The 21,281-nt window shown below is 46.5% G+C and overlaps 1 protein-coding gene across 2 annotated transcripts in view; it reads left to right on the top strand.

Annotated features, from left to right (window-relative positions):
* Nucleotides 1-21,281, top strand: part of LOC135806018 (myoferlin-like) — a 74,082-nt gene that overhangs the window by 9,930 nt on the left and 42,871 nt on the right. For both annotated transcript variants that reach the window (XM_065320149.1, XM_065320150.1), the window contains 18 exons: nucleotides 1,155-1,210; nucleotides 1,493-1,581; nucleotides 2,614-2,713; nucleotides 3,262-3,491; nucleotides 3,673-3,736; nucleotides 4,486-4,617; nucleotides 4,993-5,055; nucleotides 6,115-6,165; nucleotides 6,345-6,375; nucleotides 6,764-6,828; nucleotides 8,208-8,258; nucleotides 9,806-9,846; nucleotides 12,716-12,798; nucleotides 13,067-13,119; nucleotides 13,599-13,652; nucleotides 14,797-14,865; nucleotides 15,743-15,786; nucleotides 17,567-17,640. In XM_065320149.1, the coding sequence (XP_065176221.1) occupies nucleotides 1,155-1,210; nucleotides 1,493-1,581; nucleotides 2,614-2,713; nucleotides 3,262-3,491; nucleotides 3,673-3,736; nucleotides 4,486-4,617; nucleotides 4,993-5,055; nucleotides 6,115-6,165; nucleotides 6,345-6,375; nucleotides 6,764-6,828; nucleotides 8,208-8,258; nucleotides 9,806-9,846; nucleotides 12,716-12,798; nucleotides 13,067-13,119; nucleotides 13,599-13,652; nucleotides 14,797-14,865; nucleotides 15,743-15,786; nucleotides 17,567-17,640 (1,350 nt within the window). The remainder of the gene's footprint in view (nucleotides 1-1,154; nucleotides 1,211-1,492; nucleotides 1,582-2,613; nucleotides 2,714-3,261; nucleotides 3,492-3,672; nucleotides 3,737-4,485; nucleotides 4,618-4,992; nucleotides 5,056-6,114; nucleotides 6,166-6,344; nucleotides 6,376-6,763; nucleotides 6,829-8,207; nucleotides 8,259-9,805; nucleotides 9,847-12,715; nucleotides 12,799-13,066; nucleotides 13,120-13,598; nucleotides 13,653-14,796; nucleotides 14,866-15,742; nucleotides 15,787-17,566; nucleotides 17,641-21,281) is intronic.

The raw sequence follows: 21,281 nt of genomic DNA, 5'->3' as shown, positions 1-21,281 counted from the left end.
ACGGGCTGTTCATTAGATGCTGCACAAGCACCAAGGCAAATTGCGCCATGGCCGGAGGTCCTGCACGCACGCAGAAATAACACGTAATCAGTCAAATATTCGCCTTATAACAGAAAGAAGTACAACCCATCCACAGCCAACAGACACCTACCGGTATTTGTCATGACAGAAACGTTTTTCTGCACAATTCACTGCCAGTGAGAGTGGGGGAGAATGAAGCAGCTCACAGTCACGTAAGATAAAAACTGCTATGGAAGGTGTCAAAGCAGAAGCAAAGGACGCAACATTAATCTCACGTTAACACTCACCATCTTGCAGACTGTTTCTTGGTCAGCTTCATATTGTTCGTACTGTTACAGTCTGTTTCGGCTATAGAGTGACCAGGGGTAAGGATGTACAGTATCGACTAAAGTGATATCAGACCACAAGATCTTTTGGAGTCAAAATTTCAGAGTATAACCAATAATTGGTTGTACCTTAAGTAGTGATAATTATATCGAACATTGCGATGGTGCACTAGAATTTACATGGGTGGAATTGTCCCTCCGTCCCATATGGAGAGGTCATTGTAGAGGTAACTTTCACTGCCACTAATGCTAACGCTCTACTGTAAAACCGGAAAGTCTAACGACCAAAAAGTTTAACGTTTTTTGTATTTTTGGCATGATTACGTGCAGAAAGTTTAACGATGGCTACCTGGCCACCCATATGTATGCGCATCTTTACACAGACATCTAGCGATATCGTTTTTTTCGAATAACGAAAATAATTGGTCGTTAAAACGTTAGACTTTGTGACTCGTTAGACTTTGTTGTATATCCTTTGACTGACTGTATTTATTGGACTCTTCGGCTTCTGGTTTATTGTCATTTTGAATGGGTCAATGTGGGGTGCATTGGTTCAAATTCATTGAGCCGACTACCATACAGTCCATTGCAATTTTGTGGTGAGAATTTTGAATCCAGAGGCTGCCTTTTTTTTTGGCTTTCTCCACATACTAGTATTCAAGCTGAAATGCTTCTCTATGAATTAAAAGCACAGTATGATAATTAGTGATGACAATGATCGACACTTCTCTTTTTTCACTGTGCCCAGCTTTGACAAAGCCTCACAGTACTTACGTGGTATTTTGCTCTTTTTATTGTATATTGCAGGAAAGACATATGAGACCGACCCAGTCAAAGGCGATCTCAACCCAACCTGGGACTCGGTAGGTGTGACGTTTGCTGATTTAAGTGGCTTGGTCCTATATTACCAAAGGAAAAAAATGTACGAGGAATGCCAATCTCAAATTGACAAAGGGCATCACGGAAATCATTTCTGTACATCATGTGTGTGTGTGTGTGTGTGTGTGTGTGTGTGTGTGTGTGTGTGTGTGTGTGTGTATGCATGTGTGTGTGTGTGTGTGTGTGTGCGTATGCATGTGTGTGTGTGCGTGTGTGCGTGTGTGCGTGTGTGTGTGTGTGGATGTGCTTGCGTTATCGGCTTACAGACGTTTCAGTTTGACCTGGCAGAGGCACTGCGTCGAGATGACCATATCCAGGTGCAAGTGTTTGACTGGGAGCGTGCTGGAGGTAACAAGTGAGTGCATGTAGTAGAAGCAACACATGTGCAGTGTACTACGGATCTATATCTCTCTTTCACACTACATACTAACTAGTATACCTCTGTGATACATGTATTCTCTAACTGAGGGTTGACAGGCATTGATCTGATGGTACTAGTATTTGTAACATTTTTGTCTCGTACTTGGCGGTATAGCTCTCTGTATGGAGCTCCTCTCGTCCATGCATTGGTATTATTTTTCTGGATATAGAGTTGCCCACTTTGTGCCAGTTTTCCAAGATGTTTTCCGGGCAATACTTCATTGAGTAGACTGTCATACTGCAAACTGATTTTGATGGCCTCGCGTATGTGTTAGAGGGGAGCTCAGGAGGCCAAAGCCAAGTTTATTTTATTTTGTTTATACAACATCTCTTGGCTTGCCGTAAGACTGTTGATAGTGAGAATAAGATGAAGGGTTCAACCAACCACGGCTAGCTAAAAACTACAGTTGCTTTCAGCGGTGCAAGTGTCCCATCGGTCCGGGCCCTGGTTTCACTTGCTACAACCGCTCTAGTTTAGTATTGCAGCGAGCGAGTTATGTCGTTAATCGTTGCTGTGCTTTGTGAAGTTTTGGCGTAACCGGGCATGTCTTGCCGTGCATCGTGCTGGTGTAATCCAGAAAGCTTTGTCTTGGATACTGAAAGCAAAGTACCCCCTGAAGGCATGTAATAAGTTAGAGATTCCAGTCGTTTGGATTTGAAATCAAGACAGGAATGAACTGCAAGAAAACTCACGAGATGTCTCTAATTCCTGTACGGCTTTTAGGATCCATCGAGGTTTGAGATGAGTTGCTGCACTGGTTATAATTATAAAGTGGATCTGTTCCTTATATTATGGTGAAAAAGGAGAAGGACGAAATGTTACGAGTTATGACTACCTGTCCACCAACGTAACCAGATCTTATACAGTCAGCGAGTGCGACTCATAACATTTTGTCCTTCTCCTTTTCAACCATAATTTAATTGGCTCGCCATCCGTGCTCCTTATATCATTTGTTGTTGAATTCAGGCTGATGGGACAGCTGGATGTTAGTCTAAGAAGATGTGTAACGGCAGGTTCAATGGAGATCAACGAATCTCTCTGTACCCCCGAAGGAGAGCCAATATCTGTAAGTATGTGCGTGTGCGCGCCGCACGTGTGTGTGTATGTGTGTGTGTGTGTGTGTGTGTGTGTGTGTGTGTGTGTGTGTGTGTGTGTGTGTGTGTGTGTGTGTGTGTGTGCATGCGTGTGTCTGCGTGTGTGTGCACGTGCGTGTTTGTGTGCGTGTGTGTGCATGCGTGTGTCTGCGTGTGTGTGCACGTGCGTGTTTGTGTGCGTGCTTGTGCGTGCGCTTGAAAGTCTTGAACTGATTCTTCCACATCGTTTCCTGCCGTTGCTATAATGATACGTGAGGGTATGTACTGCCAGTGTACTCGCAGATTTGCATGCTTCGTTTTCGCAAGCCGATGTGTACACGATCCACTGTGCGTATCCACCGTGTGTATCCACTGTGTGTATCCACTGTGTGTATGCACTGTGTGCATCCACTGTGTGTATCCACTGTGTATGTATTCACTGTGTGTATCCACTGTGTATGTATTCACTGTGTGTATTCACTGTGTGTATCCACTGTGTGTATCCACTGTGTATGTATATGTTTGACATGTGCTTACTTAGGGCAAGATTGAGCTGAGCGCTTCGTACACACCTAGTGCATCTGGCGACTCCTCCGGTGGTGGCGGCGGTGATGCCGATGATGGCGGAGGTGGAGGTGATTTTGACGGAGGTGGTTTTGACGACGGTGGCGATGGAAGTGCTCCAACCGCGGATGAAGCCGCAGGCGGCGCAAAGTCTGCCAGAGGTGTTGTGTTTGGTGGAACTGGGCCGGAAGGCTTGAAGGCACGCCAGTACGTACTGGGATGCTTTAAGGGGGTGGATGTTGTTCCTGTCGTAGCTTGTACGTGTATCTGTATAGGCTGCTTAGTAATGTGTTCTTCTCTAAGAGCGTGTACTGCGTGTGTACAGTTTTTGCTCTTGACGAACCTAAGGCAAGGAGCCGCTCCTTTTCTGTCACTTTGTATTTTCCAGAGCAATGCTGGCAAGGAAGAGAGCTAACCGTGCAGCACTCCCGAAGAAGCCCTGTGACTTTCAGGTGAGCCCTTTAATGTGCTTCCGAACTGGCGGATGAACGCTTTACTTATACATGTACATCTCTTTGAGGATTGAATAGTACGCGGCATGCAAGGCATATCCGAACATCTTGCCAGATTAAGGACGAAGCGCACTGTTCAAACTTGTATCTCTTTGAAACACCTGCAAGGCAGGCAAGAATGGGAGAGCATAGGATAAAGAGGAGAAAGGAGGAGACGCTCTGTGGTACTACTAGCCTTGCACCGTTCTTGCACAACACATACGTAAGTAACTGTACCGAGTCATCACTGCAAGCAGGTGTACGGCACAGAATTATTAGAGTCTTTGCGAAATAAGCCCGGTAGATACTACTGAAAGGGTACATGACTCTTGTTTCCACTCACTTTGCAGCACATTACGCAGTTTTGGTGTACTAAAACTTTGGTGATCTTGGTGGAGAGACCAGGCACCTTGTAAGGTGGCTGCAGGGTCATGTATGCAAATTTGAGATATGCCGTGAAATTATCATCCATTACTCAACACTGCATGGTGATTGCACAGCATGCCACTCAGAGTTGCAACGAGCTAGCCGTGTGCTTTTGTTGTTCTGCATAGTAAGCTCTGCCTCCGCAGTATTCGGCACTATCGTCACACTGTGTGCATTCCCTGGGATATAGGAAATTCAAATATTTTTCATCTTGCGACAGCTTAATATTAATATATCTTTGGTTCGATTTCTTGCATCATGGTTTGATTGTTCTCATGACTAAGGTTCGCATTCACGTTATCGAGGGTAGGAAGCTTCATGGTGGTAATCTGAATCCCGTGTGCAACGTGCGCGTCTTCGATCAAGTGCAGCCGACAGCTGTCAAGAAGTCTACAAATGCGCCCTTGTTTGACCAGGTACATTATTGTGGATGGGTCATTGTGTTCAGACTGCGCAGTATTGTTCTATGACTGCAGTTCGTGACCAGAGCAATCATTCTTTTTCCTTTGTGAACTCATGTTTGAGAATCGTAATCTAGGTATTCTTTGGAATGCAACCTGCCGTAGTACACCATGCTCGACGGTAGAGATGGGAGACCAATGTCATAAATACTAGTCTCAGGCTGTTGTTTATTGTGGGTCATTGACAGTCTATTCAACCACATGCTATGGACTGTCTTTCTAGTTTGTGTACTGTACTTGTGGACCCCACTGGCTGGAAGGAGAGTGCAGGACAAGAATCAACCAACTATGGGTCACCATTGTCTTTATTATTGTTGATTTTTTGCGCAGATATTCTTCTTCAGCTTCCATTCTGCACCGAAGGAGTTCTTGGACAAAGTTGTGACATTTGAGGTGAGGTGCCATCCTTCTCCAGATACATTCTTTTTAGTCCTGTCCAGTCTAAATCACTCTCGTGAATAAAACAGTATCAGGTGCTTTTCGGTTCGAACGTTATGAACACTGGGGTGCACTTTCTAATGTGCCTTTGATTCTTTATGGGGAGCTACTTCAGTGACATGGCTCGGAAATATTTGCGCAGACACCCTGTCGTGTATGCTAAGTATGCTATGAATTATGGTTGAAACGACCAAGCTACATCTGCGCACAGCAGAAGTTCTAACACCACCCTTTCCCAGGGTTTAAAACCTACCTTCAAAGTTCATATGGAACTGAAGCTCATGCACTAAACATTTAGAGATCATGTTGGTAGTCGAATGAATCAAGCTATAACAAGCGTGCTCGTACAAGAGATTGCGGGTTTAAGTGCATGAGTACAGGTGTGATGTAAGCAAGTCCGCTGGTCTTGTGGCAATAATCACAGTTGCATACTCTTGGTTATGGACTCTTGTGTCTAAGTATAGGCTAGTACTGTCACTTGTGTTGGAGTTGCAATGCATCATGTCACCATAATATGGCAGGTATCCATTTAGTGGTACCGAAGTATCTGTATTTTATATTATTATTACTACAGTCAACTTCGCTAATAACGACTGCGGATATAACGACAATTCGCGAATAACGACAGAATTTCCATGCCCAGAGCAAAGTTCCATCCAACTGTAATACATAGAATGAGACTTCGGGTATAACGACACTTCGCGAATAAGGACACTTTTCTGATGCCCCGCCGAGTGTCGTTATAAGCGAAGTTGACTGTATATGGATACCTGCCAACATGATCCTAAATGATTGTATTATAACCTAACACCTGCCGACATTGTATTCACTCTGGCCAGGGCTGTAAATGCATGAGTGTGTTGGGAATACTTCACATCTAAATTTCATGGCTATGCATTTGAAAGGATGTTGGCGGAATAGTACTGGTCTGTTCTTTCTCTGTGTGCGTGTGATTAGTACACATTAAACGTGACGTTTTGGAACGTTATCTTGTGACTCTTGTTGCTATGTTAGGTGATGAACTCACAGACGCTGAGAGCTGATGCTATGATTGGTTCTTTCCAGGTAAGAATCAGTACGGTACCCCCCCCCCCCCCTTGGCATGAGTGTGTGTTTGGGAAGAGATCATTTGTGTGTGTGTGTGTGTGTGTCTGTATTCAGTGGTCAAGTCGATTTATTTTTCGCCTCAATGAAATAAGTTGTTTTCCGTAAATGTATTTGTGCTCTCCATGTGTCTGCTGCAGTTTGATACTGGATTTTGCTACGACTTTGAAAGTAAGTCCTTCTAAGTGTATATTTTGCCAGAGTTTCCAGTACCGTGAATGAGTGATGTTTAGTGTTTACTGTACCGTGAATGAGTGGTGTTTAGTGTTTACTCAGTGTTCTGGACTTTGTCTACCCAGTCACCAATTTGTGAGCTGTGCCTTTGACCCTGGTCATAAAGAAATGCTTACACTGATTATGTGCACATGCAACACAAGTTCACACTTGTGTGGCAGGTTGTGTTGCAGGCTCCTCTTCGTGGGTTGAGCATTTTCGCAAGCCAACGGCAACTCCGCTTTGTGCACGTACCGTATACTGGTATTATAACCAATGGCTGTAATATCCATAAGTTGGGTGGCTGTAATGGTTGACAATTGTGTACTGTGTGTGCACTGTGCAGACCATTCCATCGTCCACAAATGGTTATTGCTGACCAAGCCAGGCGACTCGAGTGGTGGTCCAAGGGTGAGCTTACTTTTAATGTGTTTTGTCCCTACAGTAGACTCGTACGCCCAAGAACGTGGCGCCCAAGAACGTCCAGGCTGGAAATCTAAGAACGTCCCAGCCTGGTTTTAAGAACGAACTCCAAGATTTTTAAGAACGCGAAATTTTTTGGTACATGTATTTCACGTTTCCGAGTACATGAAAAACAAGTCTGCAACCACAAACTCTTGTCGGGTCCTCGCAAAAACATCACCCAGTGCAGCGCCACATACTACACGTGCATGTAGAGATTTAAGTGTACAACCGGTACATGTAGAGCAACGTGCATTGTACATGAGCGTCACGGGTCATGTTGGACGCGTAAGAACGCGAAATAAGAACGTAGCCTGGGGCGCTGAAAAATAAGAACTTTGCTAGGCTGGCCCTCTGAAACCGCGTTCTTGGGCGTACAAGTCTACTGTACTCATGATGGCACAATGGCAGCAGCAATGAACTCCCACCTTTATACTCATATACCATATTCATGAATGGACCATGATGACATCATGGCTAGTTGGGCAGCTTGAGTAGAGTGCTCAATGTACCAGAGTTCAGAGCGGTGTATACACATAGCAGATGAGAGGCTGTTTCTGCTCTAGCATTCGTGCACTGAGTGGTCATCACTGCTGGCTGATGACCACTCAGTGCATGAAACTTTTGTAAAAGCTACAGCAGAAAGAGCCTCTCAGCCCCTGTGTGTGCGTGTGTGTGTGTGTGTGTGTGTGTGTGTGTGTGTGTGTGTGTGTGTGTGTGTGTGTGTGTGTGTGTGTGTGTGTGTGTACACACCGTGTGTGTCCCATATGGTGCAGTGGTATGTGCAGTCGATTTCCAATCGAGAGGTTGCGGGTTCAATTCTCGACGATTATGGTCGCACACGTCTTTCTTCTCTTTCTCGGACTCTTCCTGACTTTTCTTTCATTCTCCTGGGTGGTTACCAACAGCCAGTGTATGCCGGAGTATGTGGTGTGATGTGTGTGTAGAAAAAAATGGAAAAATGAAAAATAGGGATTCACTGGCCAGAAAAAGTCACTTCAAACAGCTGTGTGGTGGATCCCAGGCTAAAAATAGTGGCGGTCAATTCATCAGCCTTGCAAGCTGTTGAATGGTGTAATCCCAGCACAAGTTGCTATGTCTAACATAGCTGTTCGCTATCATCGCTTCCGCGATGGGCATGTCTGAGGTCTGAGGTGTGCACCGTGTACATGGTGTATGTAGGAGAACAGAGTGACGCACGCACATGTACACATTGTTTGAGAGACTACCTTGTTCAGTTGGTACCCTATCAAGGCTGGCTTCTGATTGTGTGTGTGTACACTTCTATTTATTGTGTATGTGTGACTACTGCACACATATCGTACCAGGGCTACTTGAAGGTCAGCTGTCAAGTGATTGGACCTAATGATGATGTGAAGGTAAGGAATTGATACACTCGTTCCATAGTGAAGCTGGGAGAAAATCCTCTGACAAATACTGTAGGCACTCCTTTGCTGAAGGTAACGGGAGACCACGCTCTCAGCATTGGCATTACACGGATATGCAGTGATCCCAAACCTGTATTAGTGTTGGATTTCCTCTTTCCAATCAATGGGAAAGGCTGATGTACTAGTATATTGCGTTGTCTGCACTGCCCGTGGAGCACTGTATACGTCCTAACGGCTGCAGCGTATTTGTGTGCGTGATTTTCACGAGGAGTGCATACCTTCCTGCACACAACCATCACCAATGCGAGGACACTTCCGTCGACGATATTGATAACGATATTGATAACTCCTTCAGACAGCTGTTTCGCTAATACATAGCTCATCAGTGAAGGTAGATGTTGAATGATAAATATAAGACCAAGCTGCTATTATATAGGTTTTTTCCACATTCAAAACTGGTATAGCTGAGGTGATAACGCGGGAAAAAGAAAGTGTGAAGTACTGTTGACGCGCATGGGACATGCATGCAGCGTCAGAAATTTAATTCGGCGCGGAAAATCAATCACTATGACTATCAATGCAGAAATAATGTGCCAGAATCAGTGTACTGTGTAGCTAGTGAGAGTCTGTGTATTGCACTTGTCCGAGCGCCATGAAGGCCTGCAAACTCACCTCACGACCCGCCGACGTCGACAGCCACAGCAGCCCCTGGGGCATGACACTGTACTACTCGCCCGTCGCGCCAAGACGCTTGGCAATCACTAGGCTTCATGCCACCAATATTGTCCGCAAGCTACCTTGTCGTCATGTGCCCATCACCCACTGCCGCTGACGCGCTGGGAGGCCCCGCGGCATTCGCCCAGTATATCGTCGTCGGAGCTGTGTTGATGGTACAATAGCGCTGGTACAATATCGTCTACGGAAGTGTCCTCGCATTGGTGATGGTTGTGTGCAGGAGGGTCTAGTCGGCTAAAGAGCGCAGTTTAGTGGTGGAGGTGATAGTCAACATTTTCTTCAATGGCCGAGAGCTCATTCAACATCTACCTTCACTGATGAGCTATGTATTAGCGAAGCAGCTGTTTGAAGGAGTTATCAATATCGTCTACGGAAGTGTCCTTTCATTGGTGATGGTTGTGTGCAGGAGGGTCTAGTCGGCTAAAGAACGCAGTTTAGTGGTGGAGGTGATAGTCAACATTTCTTCAATGACCGAGAGCTCTGTCGCATCCTATAGGAGTGCATACCACGAGTACTAACCAGAGCAAGATCAACCTTCAACAGTGTCTGTATGTATATGGTCACAGTGCTACGTGAATATTTGTCCCGGCAAACCAGCTGGTTATGAGATATCATGAAAAATTATTGAGGTGAAAATTGGATGGTTTACAGTAACTTGGCCATCCGGCAGTGGACTGCACTACTAAAGTATGTTGTTATGTGTGTGTGTGTGTGTGTGTGTGTGTGCCTGTGTGTGTGTGTGTGTGTGTGTGTCTTGTGTGTCTTGTGTGCGTCTTGTGTGTGTGTGTGTCTTGTGTGTGCAGCCTGCGCCTCGAACATCCAGTGATACCAGTGATATAGAATCGTAAGTGGGGTCTGCACAGTCCAGGTGATCTGGTGTACTGTGATGGCTAAACAGGCTGGGCTGGATAGCAGCAAGATTCCATAACCCCAAGAGTGTGCAACTGGGGTCTGGCTGCTGTAGGCCCACTGCACGGCGGAATTCCAACATTACGTCATGCTGCTGAGGCACAGAGGACAAACCTCCGCATTCCGCGGTGCTTGGAACCAGGGAGTAGTACAAGCGCAACGAACGTGTACGTCATTTTTGACGTAGTGTTGGAATTCCGCCACTCGGATCCCCATGTACAGAGTTGCACACTCTTTGCGTTAGGGAGCATCTCATAAGTTCGCCTTTTTTGTAAACGTAACGCATTTCGAATAGACTTTACCCCCCTACCTCGCCCCCCCCCCCCCCTCTATTCGAAAGTCTTGTCGCACATTTTCTGTGTGCTATGGACTCTTGATAGCAGTTATTTCTGATGCAGATGTTTTTGTGACACATTTCTGATATTGATATAAGAGCAATCTCAAAACTTGATTATTCCAGTCGGAAACAAAAAGGCAATTATAGACGTTTTGCTAATGTCATGGTGGTAGTTTTTCTTGGGGATAACGCCGAGGGGTGAGGAAACAAACACATCAAAGGGTGGGACAGAAAATGGTCCGGCAGATTCACCGGCGCGAATACGATCAGCAATGTGGTCATCAACAAAGGAAGTGTGTTCATGTGCAGAAGAAAGGTTATCAGAGATCAGGGAGTGCATTGTGCCAGGGTGTCCAATATTAAAGCCGTGGCCCAGCCCGTGCAAAACAAACTCAGCAAGATTTTGGTCAGGGATACGTGGCAATAGTGTGTGAAAGCGAACAGTGTTCAGGGGAGTGGACGTCAGCTTACTTTTTCTCAGCGGGGTTTGAAGTCTTCTCGTGGCTATCTGCAGGGCGCTGCCACTTGAAGCAGGTGGTGCTGGTGCAGGATGTGGCGGCGTGTCCTTTGTCTCCACAGGAGCTGCAGGCGTGGAGACGGTCGCAGGGTGTGCAGGAGCAGGGCTTGCCACGATTAAAGTTAAAACAGACCTGGTGGGTGCTGCCCGCCCCCGATGAAAAGAGCTGCTCGTGTTGAGCTGCGGCATGTGGACAGCGGTCGCGGCTGTGTTGGAGCGTGCATTCGGTTCATGACGGACGGGGTGAGCGGAGTAGGTGGATACTCCACAGCGTCTGGTTGATCATGTCCCAGCGCAGTGCCTTGCTGTCGGTGTTTTGGCGGAATGCCCGATCGTAGGTGAGCGCGGCAGACGTCGTGAACTGCTAGTTCGCAGTACAAAGTATGTGCTGATAGCAGACGAGCTCATGAGCTTGGTCAGGGTGAGCACTAACGGCAATGCCCGTATAGATCGTCCAGGCCTCCAGCCAAACCGAGATCGCGCGCTTGTGCTTCGCGCTGAGGTTGAGCGAGAGCTGAGCCATGTCGCCGCCAGCTGTAACCAGTTGTATTGGCTCCTGTCCAGAGCTGAAGTTTTCCGGCAGGAGTTCCTCAAGTTCCATAAACTCTCTGCGCCGGATTTTTTCAATCGCACGCCCTGGTGGTATTGGCAGAACCGAGGGTTCAGAGAGAACTGGAGGTCCAGATACAGTTGAATGTTCCGGTAGAAACTGGAAGTTCGGGGCAGGAAAGGTCCGTATCTTGACGCGGGGTCAAGACTGGCTGCTGACGGCGTGTCGGACGTATCAGGCGCGAAGGCGCGCTTGCCGTCAGTCCGCACGTATGGCGAGGTCGAAGCCCTACCAGAGTGACGGTTAGCCTTGACGGCAGACCCGCGTCCCCGTCCATGTCCGCTTCCTCGTACAGAGCCTCGTGGTATGTTGAAAGAGAGAGAAACTGTGTTATCTTTGAAGAGAGTCACCAATCAGCCATGCAATTTGATCAGGAACCAAACTGTGAAGTGTCCGGTGCGGAGCATGCGCCTTCTGTGTTAACTTATTTTGTGCACTCGCAAATATTCATTTTACTATGACCCAACACTAGTGCGTGGCGAATGCGACTTGCTGACGCGACTGCCACTTTCTGTCGTGTGGTTCACCTTCATACTCGGGTCACGACAGGCGCAACGTTTTGGTTGGGAATATGGTCCGAACGCTGTATCGCAGCCTTTTCGGACCAATCAATTCGGTGTCAAGAAGACGACAGGTTCTGACTTCTGAGAGTTTCTTTTTTGTCCATGCTATAAAAACAAAGTGGTTCTTTGAGTGAGATATCCACACAAATCCCTATCTACTGTAGTAGGGCGCACTCATTCAATTTCGGGGGAAATGCGCTAGTTCGATTGGGACTATAGGATGGACCAACACTATTCAACTCAGTGCCCAATAGACTACAACTACTGATTTGAAACTCGGATGTTGAGCCATAAATAAATGTAGAAAGGAAAAGGACATATGGATACGAGTTAAGAGTAACTCTCCATCACTGTAACGCGATACATGATACATGTCTCAGTACTCTGTCAGTTTTGTGTTTTATTTTTTGGTCCTACTATCCTGTACGTCCCCTTTAACTATCTAGGCGCACCTACATGAATATCAGGTACATGAGTTAGCTGTTGGTGTGGACATGTGAAATGGCATGGTATCTCGTGTGCTTGTAGGCCTTTTGTTTTGTGTCCCTATTGAGATTATGCAGTGATCTGAGCTATGCTGACTCTTGGTTGTGAGCACACACGTAGATATGTCACGTGAACACTACCAAGGGTGCTTGATTCAAGTATGCATGCCAATTGGAGGTTCAGTTGGGTTTCGGTGGACACGTGTCAGCTAGAACAGTGAGAGACTGCCTGCATTACTCTGTTCTCTATAGGAACATTGAGAGACTGCCTGCATTACTCTGTTCTGTATAGGAACCTGTTGAGGCCGTCAGGAACAACACTAGCCCCCAGTACATTCACGGTTCAGATCTATCGTGCTATGGACGTGCCGCAGAGTAAGATCCTGTTGTAGTGATATATATTTGCATGCAATTCTCCAATACCGGTATGTGCATGTGTTTGCTATGACAATGAGTGCTGCATAGTGGGTTGAGTGCAAGACTGTGCTGCATAGTGGGTTGAGTGCAAGACTGTGCGCATCTTTCACTTTGAAAGTAGTTGGTCTGGATGCGCAAGTGATCATGTTTTGCAAGTTTCTGTTACCTGTGTGTTTCTTAGTGTGTTTGTTTCTGTACATGTGTGTGTGTTTGCTGTGCTTTGCAGTGGACAGCAGTTTTGGCCAGCGTGCGAAGAATCTTGTCCGCATTGGGGCTAAGGTAGGACCTGAAAATGAGTGAACTTTATTTAGTTTGTGCTTTTCTTGGAAAGAACTGTATTTTACTTGTTACTCTTCTCTTTTGCTACCTAGGTACGGCTTCGACCACACTGCTTTCTAAACGTTTACCTGCTGTGCTATGCATGGCTTGCTAATACGTGCTAGTACTGTGTGTAACCGACACGAAACCCATTGTGTTTGTTTCATCATTATCTGGCGCACAGAGTGCCTTTTTCTTACTCTCAGCAGCCCCTGTGCCAGTGTCCGTATAGGTAAAATATTCCGCTTGGTAAAACACTTGTCCATAGCAGTGTTGAATCATACTCCCCGAGCCACCTGGCAGTGGAAAATGATGATGGCGATGTTGAGCATACATGTATTATACTGGGTAAGAGGGTAAGATGCAGGCATTACTTCAGTATCTGGTATGTATGATATATTTTTCCCTATGTCCTCTTGTCTTGTGTGGGTGTTGTTCAGGTTGTGAATGATTTAGCAGACCCGTACGTGGAGGTTTCCTTTGCTGGAAATAAGGTACTTTCCTGTTGTACTTTACTTGTTCTTTTCCTTCATTGTTGTTTAAATTTTGTAATTATGAATGTGTTAGTAGGACCGGCCACACAAGCAGTTTGCCGTTACAGGGGCTGCCCTAGCCCATCCAGGATACCGTGACAGATTTGTGTGACAATGGTGTGAATGAAAAGTAGATGGATTGTTATCCCACTTATTGGGGACAAGGGAAGAGAGCAGTGGCAGATCCGGGGGGCGGGTTCCGGGGGTTCCATGGAACCCCTAAATTTCCCAAATTTCGCATAATTCTTCCGTATGGAAACCATTATGTAAGTTCATGTACATGTATCTCGTATTCAATTTTGGCTAAACTGGAACCCCTGTTGAGATCTCTGGATCCGCCCCTGGAGAGGGAAACAGAACCGTAGTGTGAGGTGACATTGGGATGTGTCCTGTGCTGGAGGTGCACCTTGCTGTACACTGATCTCGAGACCAGTTCTAGACAATGCCCTGACAAGTCCCGGCACCGAGGACTCTATGCCAGGCAGGTAGCATAACAGTTTTACTTGCGAGTCCAACATCTTGTAATGGTTAGTTTTCAGAGGAACAGGCATGGTAGCGGAACGCTGCCAGTGCCTATCCGCCTGGTTATTTAGCTATCTAACACTCCTACTCTAATAAGTGAAACCAGGGCGGCCTGATACTGGTTCCCCGCCGAAAAACAACGGAGAACCCAGACCCCAAATCTCTACCCCTTCTCGCTTGCACCCGCTGAGATGGCTAGTTCGTACTTGTGGCATTTTGTCTTTTGCACGGAATAGGTGTGTAGTTCTAGATAAGATATGAAGTGGCTCATGGCCATGACAGCAAACTCATTTCCATGACAGCAATGTTGGGGCTTGGTGATACTACCGTGAAGATCAACAGATTTACGGGGTGAATTAAATCTCGCTGATTTCACCCCTTGGTGCAAACTGACCAAAGTAAATTGCTAGTCAACTTTCGTCACCAGATCTAAATGCAGGGTCATGACAGCTTGTGAGAACATAACTGCTTGTCAATTTATCTTGGAAAGCCTCAAATGACCAACGTTTCTTACCGTCTATAATTCTTAGATTTACAGTATTATGTGTGACTGGCTGTACTTACATGTACTTACTTACTGCAGAGCGAGACCACTGCGGTGTACAACTGTTACAATCCTGTCTTCAATGAGCAACTGAACATTGGCTGTCAGGTAAGAACGTCCACGGCAGTGGGCAGATGGGTGATTGAAAAATCACATTCATAGCGATGGGTGGAGGCCACTCCATGAATTTGAAATCTGTAGAATATTGAGGGTAGCCTCCAGTATAACTGTGAAAACCGTTTCAACTAAAGTACTATTGAATTCAGTGGTCACTGGTTTATTCTCTACGCTTTCACGTTGCTTGAAGAATCGTAGCAGTGGTCACTGAGATTAGACAGGTGTGAGTTTCCTACATCTTATTGACACGAACACATACTTCATCTCCTGCGAAGTTGATGGTGCTCCAGAGTTTTCACGGCCTCCCAAGCTACACATATGCCAGCTTTGCACGAGCAGTGCACACACCGTCATACTTGTCACATGACATGCGCATCTTCAACGGATGATGGGGCATACTTCCAAATGAATTCCATCGATGCAATGGCAGTAACTTGCCAGCAAGTGTTCGAAGCTTTTGTGAGAGGGAGTTTTGTAACATGCTGGGAGAATTGAGTCAATTGATTCACTGTCACGTTTTCTGTGCTTTGGAATGCACCAGCTGTTGTTAGTTCACCACTGTTTCCTCCAAACAGAGTGACTACGGCAGGCTTTGTCCACCTGCCCCCCCCCCCCCCCCCGCGAAGAATACCAAAATCGAACATATCAAGAAACACTTTTTACCTCGTGTTTTCTTCATATGTTGCATGCAACTACGTACTAAAAAGTGTTTGTGGATTATCTGCTCCAATGAGTCTTGAGCCAATTCTAGATGCCATTCGCAACCAGAGAACCCTATAGATTGTATCATCCATTTGCGCATAAAGCCATTATTGAACCGTAACTGTCTGTTGGTGTTTTCTTGTCTTCTCAATGTTTGTGACTTCAGTTTCCATCGATGTGTGATCGTGTTCGCCTGCGGCTCTTTGACAAGTAAGTTGTCAGTTCGGTGCCATTCTGTTAGCAGCTGTGGCTGCATATGTTAGTCCTTGTGTTCATGGCTGACTAGTTTCTGGCGATGCAAAATTGTGGATTCAGGATATCTGCCGCTAAGCCAGAAAATCCTCGAATCGTGCCCATCATGCAGCTCACGGAACCTTCGCAACTGGCTGATTGCAGAAGTTGAGTTTGGTTCACCTTTTGCGATGTGATGTGCGATGCTATGGGGGATTTGCACCTTCTTTGCAGCAAAGGTTGTACACTAGGTTCAAGAGTTGCTTGTAGATATTTACCCAGCCATGCGAATGCCAGGCTATCGTCCAACACTGCATTGAGCTTTGAAGGATATTAGCAAGGTGGCGGCGACGCACCTCTGACTTTTGTGGGTGGTATTTTTGCGAGTTCACATCACGCTTTTGTGTTGCATCACGCATTGCATTCCGAAAATGCAGTTGGCGGAGGCTGTCAGATGCTATATTGCATTAGTAGATACTTGGTTCGAAAGGACTAGCAGTGGGTGCAGTGTGAACCGGACCCCTTTGTGTAGTCAGGGTCCGCACCACTCCTTGAATTCCTTGAAAGTCCTTGAATGTCAAAGCCGGATTTGAAAGTGCTTGAATATCCTTGAATTTTCGTGTGGGTGCTTGAATTTTTGAAAAAAGTGTGTTTTTCCTTGAATTTGGGTTTGAATGCGGTAGATCTACTCATGTTCATGCAGTAGGTCTACGCGCACTGCTGGGTACCCGTAACCGGTACCGTAGTCCGTAGATCTAGTACCAAGAGTGGATCCACTCTTGGTAGTACTGATAGGGATCTCAGCGCGTGAGCTGCGCAGCCTGTTTGCGCAGGTGAGATTTTCGATCCCAAACGCGTCCAGTGCAGAAACTAGGGGTGAAAGTTGGCACTGAGATCCCGAGTTCGAGTACTCTGATTTTCTCCGATCGAATATTCGAGTATTCGAGTACTCTTCATCTCCTAAAAATTCCACACCAAGGGCCTTAAAATCACATGATACAACCCTGATTGAACCGAGTGGCAGTCATTTTTCTCGGGTATAGTGGTTGGTGGGTCATTTGGGCTCTCTCTACTCGTGAACAAATGTTCACCACACAGTCTGCACGTCAATATCTGCCGACTGCTGCTCTGAAACTGCAGATTTCTGTGGTAAATGCATGTACCATGTATGAACGAGTACTCTGATTTATTCCGAGTACGATTATTTTTGAAAAAAACCGAGCGAGTACTCGAGTATTCGGTATAATTGTTTCACCCCTAGCAGAAACCCTGAAAAATAACATTTTTTTTCGAAATAAATCAAGTTGAAGAAGACAGTAGAAATGGCTAAATATTGCGTCCAGGAAAGCACGTTCTACGGCCATTTCCAAGCTACCTATCTCCCAGGCACTCTCTCAGAGGAACTATGGAGGGTCAAAGAGCACAATAGTTCACTCTTGGACGCAGCGTGAACACCTCTTCTTCTGAGCGCGATGTCTTCTCTCTGAGTGATAATGGCGGCGATGTTCCAATCAACGGTTAGCCCACCAACTAATGTCCTTGAATGTCCTTGAAAAAATGGGGTTTGGGGCCCTTGAAAACCCTTGAATAATATTTTCATGACTTGGTGCGAACCCTGGTAGTTATGCTGTCCACAAACCTCACTCTCGCTGGTATGGATGTCGACATGTCATTGGCCGGCACTAGCCCGTTGAAAGCCTGTAATACAGCGAGGAGGCCTGCAGTGCTATAGTTTTTTGTGTATTCCTTATCTCGACAGAGACAAATTCAGTCCTGATGTTATCGGCACTACGTTCCTCAACCTTTCAGAGATCTCAGCTCCGGGAGACGCTGGTAAGTTGAAAGTTGAAAAACTTCTAAAGTACATGTACCCTGGGTGTAGTAGATGCAGGAGTGAAACATGCTCTTCCTCTGCTGCAATTGGCTATGTTAGACTGCTCATTGTAACGTTCGCTGGCCACTGTAGTCCAAGAATCTTGACACTTGGCAGCTGTAGTCCAGGGGCCACATGTGAAAAACAAATAAATTAATTAAAGAGTCGATGTCTGTAACGAACAAACAAAATATCACCGGGCGTGGCCAAATTTCCGATTTCGCTCAAAGTTGGCTCCTCTTATCCCTGGGTGGACCTCATTTCGGCTGAAGCCTATAATTCCACCTCTTGTTTCTGTTGCACGGTTGATGGGCTACTCGATTGCCGTATCCGAAGCAACACGAGCGAATGCAGAACCAGACCGTTGCACGGAAAAGCCACCTTGCTTCAGATAGATGTCTGCATCTGGATGAGTGTCAGACTCAGTGTTACTGAGCGCAGAGCCACTCGAGTCAGTTGGACAGTACGCATCTTCTGATGCAGCTGATGGGCTGATGAAGAGATGGGAATGCATAGCCGGCTTTGTTGGTGTCTTCTGCACGCCTGCCGTAGAAGACATTATATGTACTAAACAGAGATACAAGTCTTGGTGGATTGGATGGATGATATTACTCCCGGACATTTCCTTGTGCTGCGCATCGCAAGCAAACATGTCTATACCCTTCGGTCTTGCTCCGGGATCTATATGTGTGTGTCGCAGTTGATGTGAACGGAGGGCTTACAGTTTGCGTACCAGTATGCGCAACGTTAGTGGCGTTGCATGGCTCATCGATCTCAGGTTCATCGACCTCAGCTGCAGTTTGAGTTGATGGCAATGCACTCTGAGGATACAGTATACAGATGAGATTGTTGGGAACAAACAAACAGTGGAGTCGCAGCATGAGGACTACATCCAACATGAGACCCACGAATATTTCGAAAGCTGCATGGCACGTACCTCGTCCTGCGTACTCAGTTTCAGCCTGTTGAATTTCCGCTTCGCTTGAGGCTCACGGTCCGCAAAAATTGAGGGCACTGCTCTATGGATGAGTGTCTTTCTGGACGGCGAACCCATCAACTCAGCTCTCAAGTGACAAGTCCCTCTGGATCGCGAAGTCGTCTTTGCAAAAATGCAGCGAACGAAAACGTAGCTAGTGCAGCGAAAATCCGGTGACAAGTTCTCACGACGTATAGAAACACCCCAATGCGTTGCCAGGTCATCATCCTTTGGAAATCTATGAAAACTTACCCCAGGAGCACGATTTGTTTTACTGAAACAAGCGACGACAACAATTTGGCATCGCGGAGGTTCAGGTGACTTGGCAAACCTTCGGAAGCAGGAAGTGAAGTTGTTAATACCCGAGTCCCTGTAACCTGGAACGAAGGACCTGGCTGCAGGCCTCAGACTTCTTGCAGCAGTGAGCAGTGGTGCAGTCCTCGCACCTGCAATGGAGGCATGTTGGCTAAATTGCACAACTCGTGCTCCCGGAGTCCCCGCTGACACAGCAGACTCCACACTCGATACACTCACAGGATTGGCGTTGCCAGGTGAGCTACCATCCAAGACTCGTTTATCCGTCATCATGCTGCTGCTGCTGCCAATGCTTGAACTTCCAGACACTGTGCTGTCGCTCGATGCAAGAGGGAGCGGGGAGAATCCAGCACCGTCGTGCAAACCTGGGCCAGTATCCATCGGCGGTGGCTCCTGTTGCTGTTGAGTGCTGTACAAAACACTTGCTGCTTTCTCCGTAGCATCAGAGTAAAGCTCCTCAAGCTTCTCCAGCTCAGCAATATGCTTCCTACGTTCCTTGACTTCCTGTTTATCCACGGTGCTCGCGAACTAGCTCAGGAGGTCGCCAATGACGCTCGTTTGATGCTGGTGCATCTCCGTTAGTGCATCTAATTCGGCACTAGAGACATGTTGGCTGTGGGCTATTTTGCTTAAGATTCCACGACGTGCATTCGTAAACTGGCTCTTTGCCACAGTCTTAAGAACTCTCAAATTCTCCTCGCTCGACTCTGCTTCGTCGTCGTTCAAACGACGTCCTGTTGTGCACCATTTTCCGGAACCTGCTGTTCCTGGTTTCCACTGCACGTCGCCTGTCCGTCCTTTGACGCGTCCACAGTTTTCTTCTGAACTACCTGGAGTGGGATCTGGTGCGCCTTCGACTGAAGCACTGTCCTTCACTCTAATTACTGAGAGGAACCATCCTCTGCTACCATTTGGTAATGAGGCCAAATAGGACAGTGAGTTTCAGAGGTGTTTATCAACTTTCATTGCTACTTTTCCAAGCCAAAACTGCCTGGCTGACAACGTCTTGGCCAGACCGAAAAACCGCCAGAACAGAACGGAGAAATGATTCGGTTGTATCCAGAAAGATAAGCACGAGAGATTCAAATAAATTCAAATACCAGCAGCCACGTGGTGCGTACGCCGCATCACACGCCGTTCCTGACAAAAAGAAAGTGAGATTCAAAAATCGGAAGTAGTTTCACACCGTGCCACAATGTCGTCACACATACATTGGTATAGGGGCGTGGTTCAAAGTGAAATATCTCAAGAACGCTTTGTCGTAGAGCCTTCAGACCAAGACCATTCGACCTAGCGCCCGAAACTCAAGGCGTGTACCCTGCAGAATTCTGCCTGTCATAGCAGAAACGCCAAGGGAGCATTTGCAAGATACAAGATAAATGCAGCTCCCAGTTCGTGGTACGGCTTGAGCCGCAATAGAAGCTGGACCATGTGAATGTAGGGTGTCTGGACACAGAAGTTTGGAAAGGTGTCCGAGTTCTTCTTGCAGAATTGCTGATACTTCTGATACGCTCCTTGAAGAGCAGCAAACAGAGTTCAGGACCGGATGAAAATTGTAACCTGTGGTGCACTCCCTAGAGGCTTTCCCTAGGAGTCTGTAGCTGTTCATGGAGGAAACGCTCCATGATCCTTCTGCCCAAGTTCCAGTACTTCCAGATGCTTTTCTGACAACTAAATGAACTAATTCAACTTTTTTTTTAAACCCGGAGGTCCAACTGCTGTCACGACTCTGACACTAAAAATCGCTACGCTGCGGAGGGATTTTTACCACGTGGAACAGCGATCGCGAGTTGAGGGTGCAATGTGCATGAACTCGAATTTGAGGGACCTCTCTCTGCACAAAGTAAGGGATTTATGGAAAAGAAAAAGGACCAAGGAACTACAAGCTACGCTATAATGTCCACTAACACCACCAGTTACTAAACAATCAGCTCATGCCATAACATGCGATAATATTGTAGAACGTCAGTACCGTCGGTCAGTGTCGTGCAATGTTATCACATGAGCTGATTGTTTAATACCTGGTGGTGTTAGTGGACATTATAGCGTAGCTTGTAGTTCCTTGGTCCTTTTTCTTTTCTATAAATTTATTCTTGGCTCTCCATCCGAATCCAAAGTAAGGGATGTTCAAAATGTCTCACGGCCCAAATTTCTAGAACATGGTCTCGTTGCAACTCTCCCGTCAGGCTGCGGCACTCCATCGGTGCTGGAAAATGCTTACTACAGTCCATTTAGAAAAAGATGATGTCCTAGCTTTTGGCCATGAACGGGTCAAATTTTGAGTTTTCGTCGCAGTTTTTTTAGCAATCC

This window comes from Sycon ciliatum, chromosome 1 (genome assembly GCF_964019385.1).
Source record: "Sycon ciliatum chromosome 1, ocSycCili1.1, whole genome shotgun sequence".
In the NCBI taxonomy this organism is placed as follows: Eukaryota; Metazoa; Porifera; class Calcarea; order Leucosolenida; family Sycettidae; genus Sycon; species Sycon ciliatum.
Note: the sequence above shows the minus strand (reverse complement) of the source record. Positions and strands in the feature narration are given on the sequence as shown.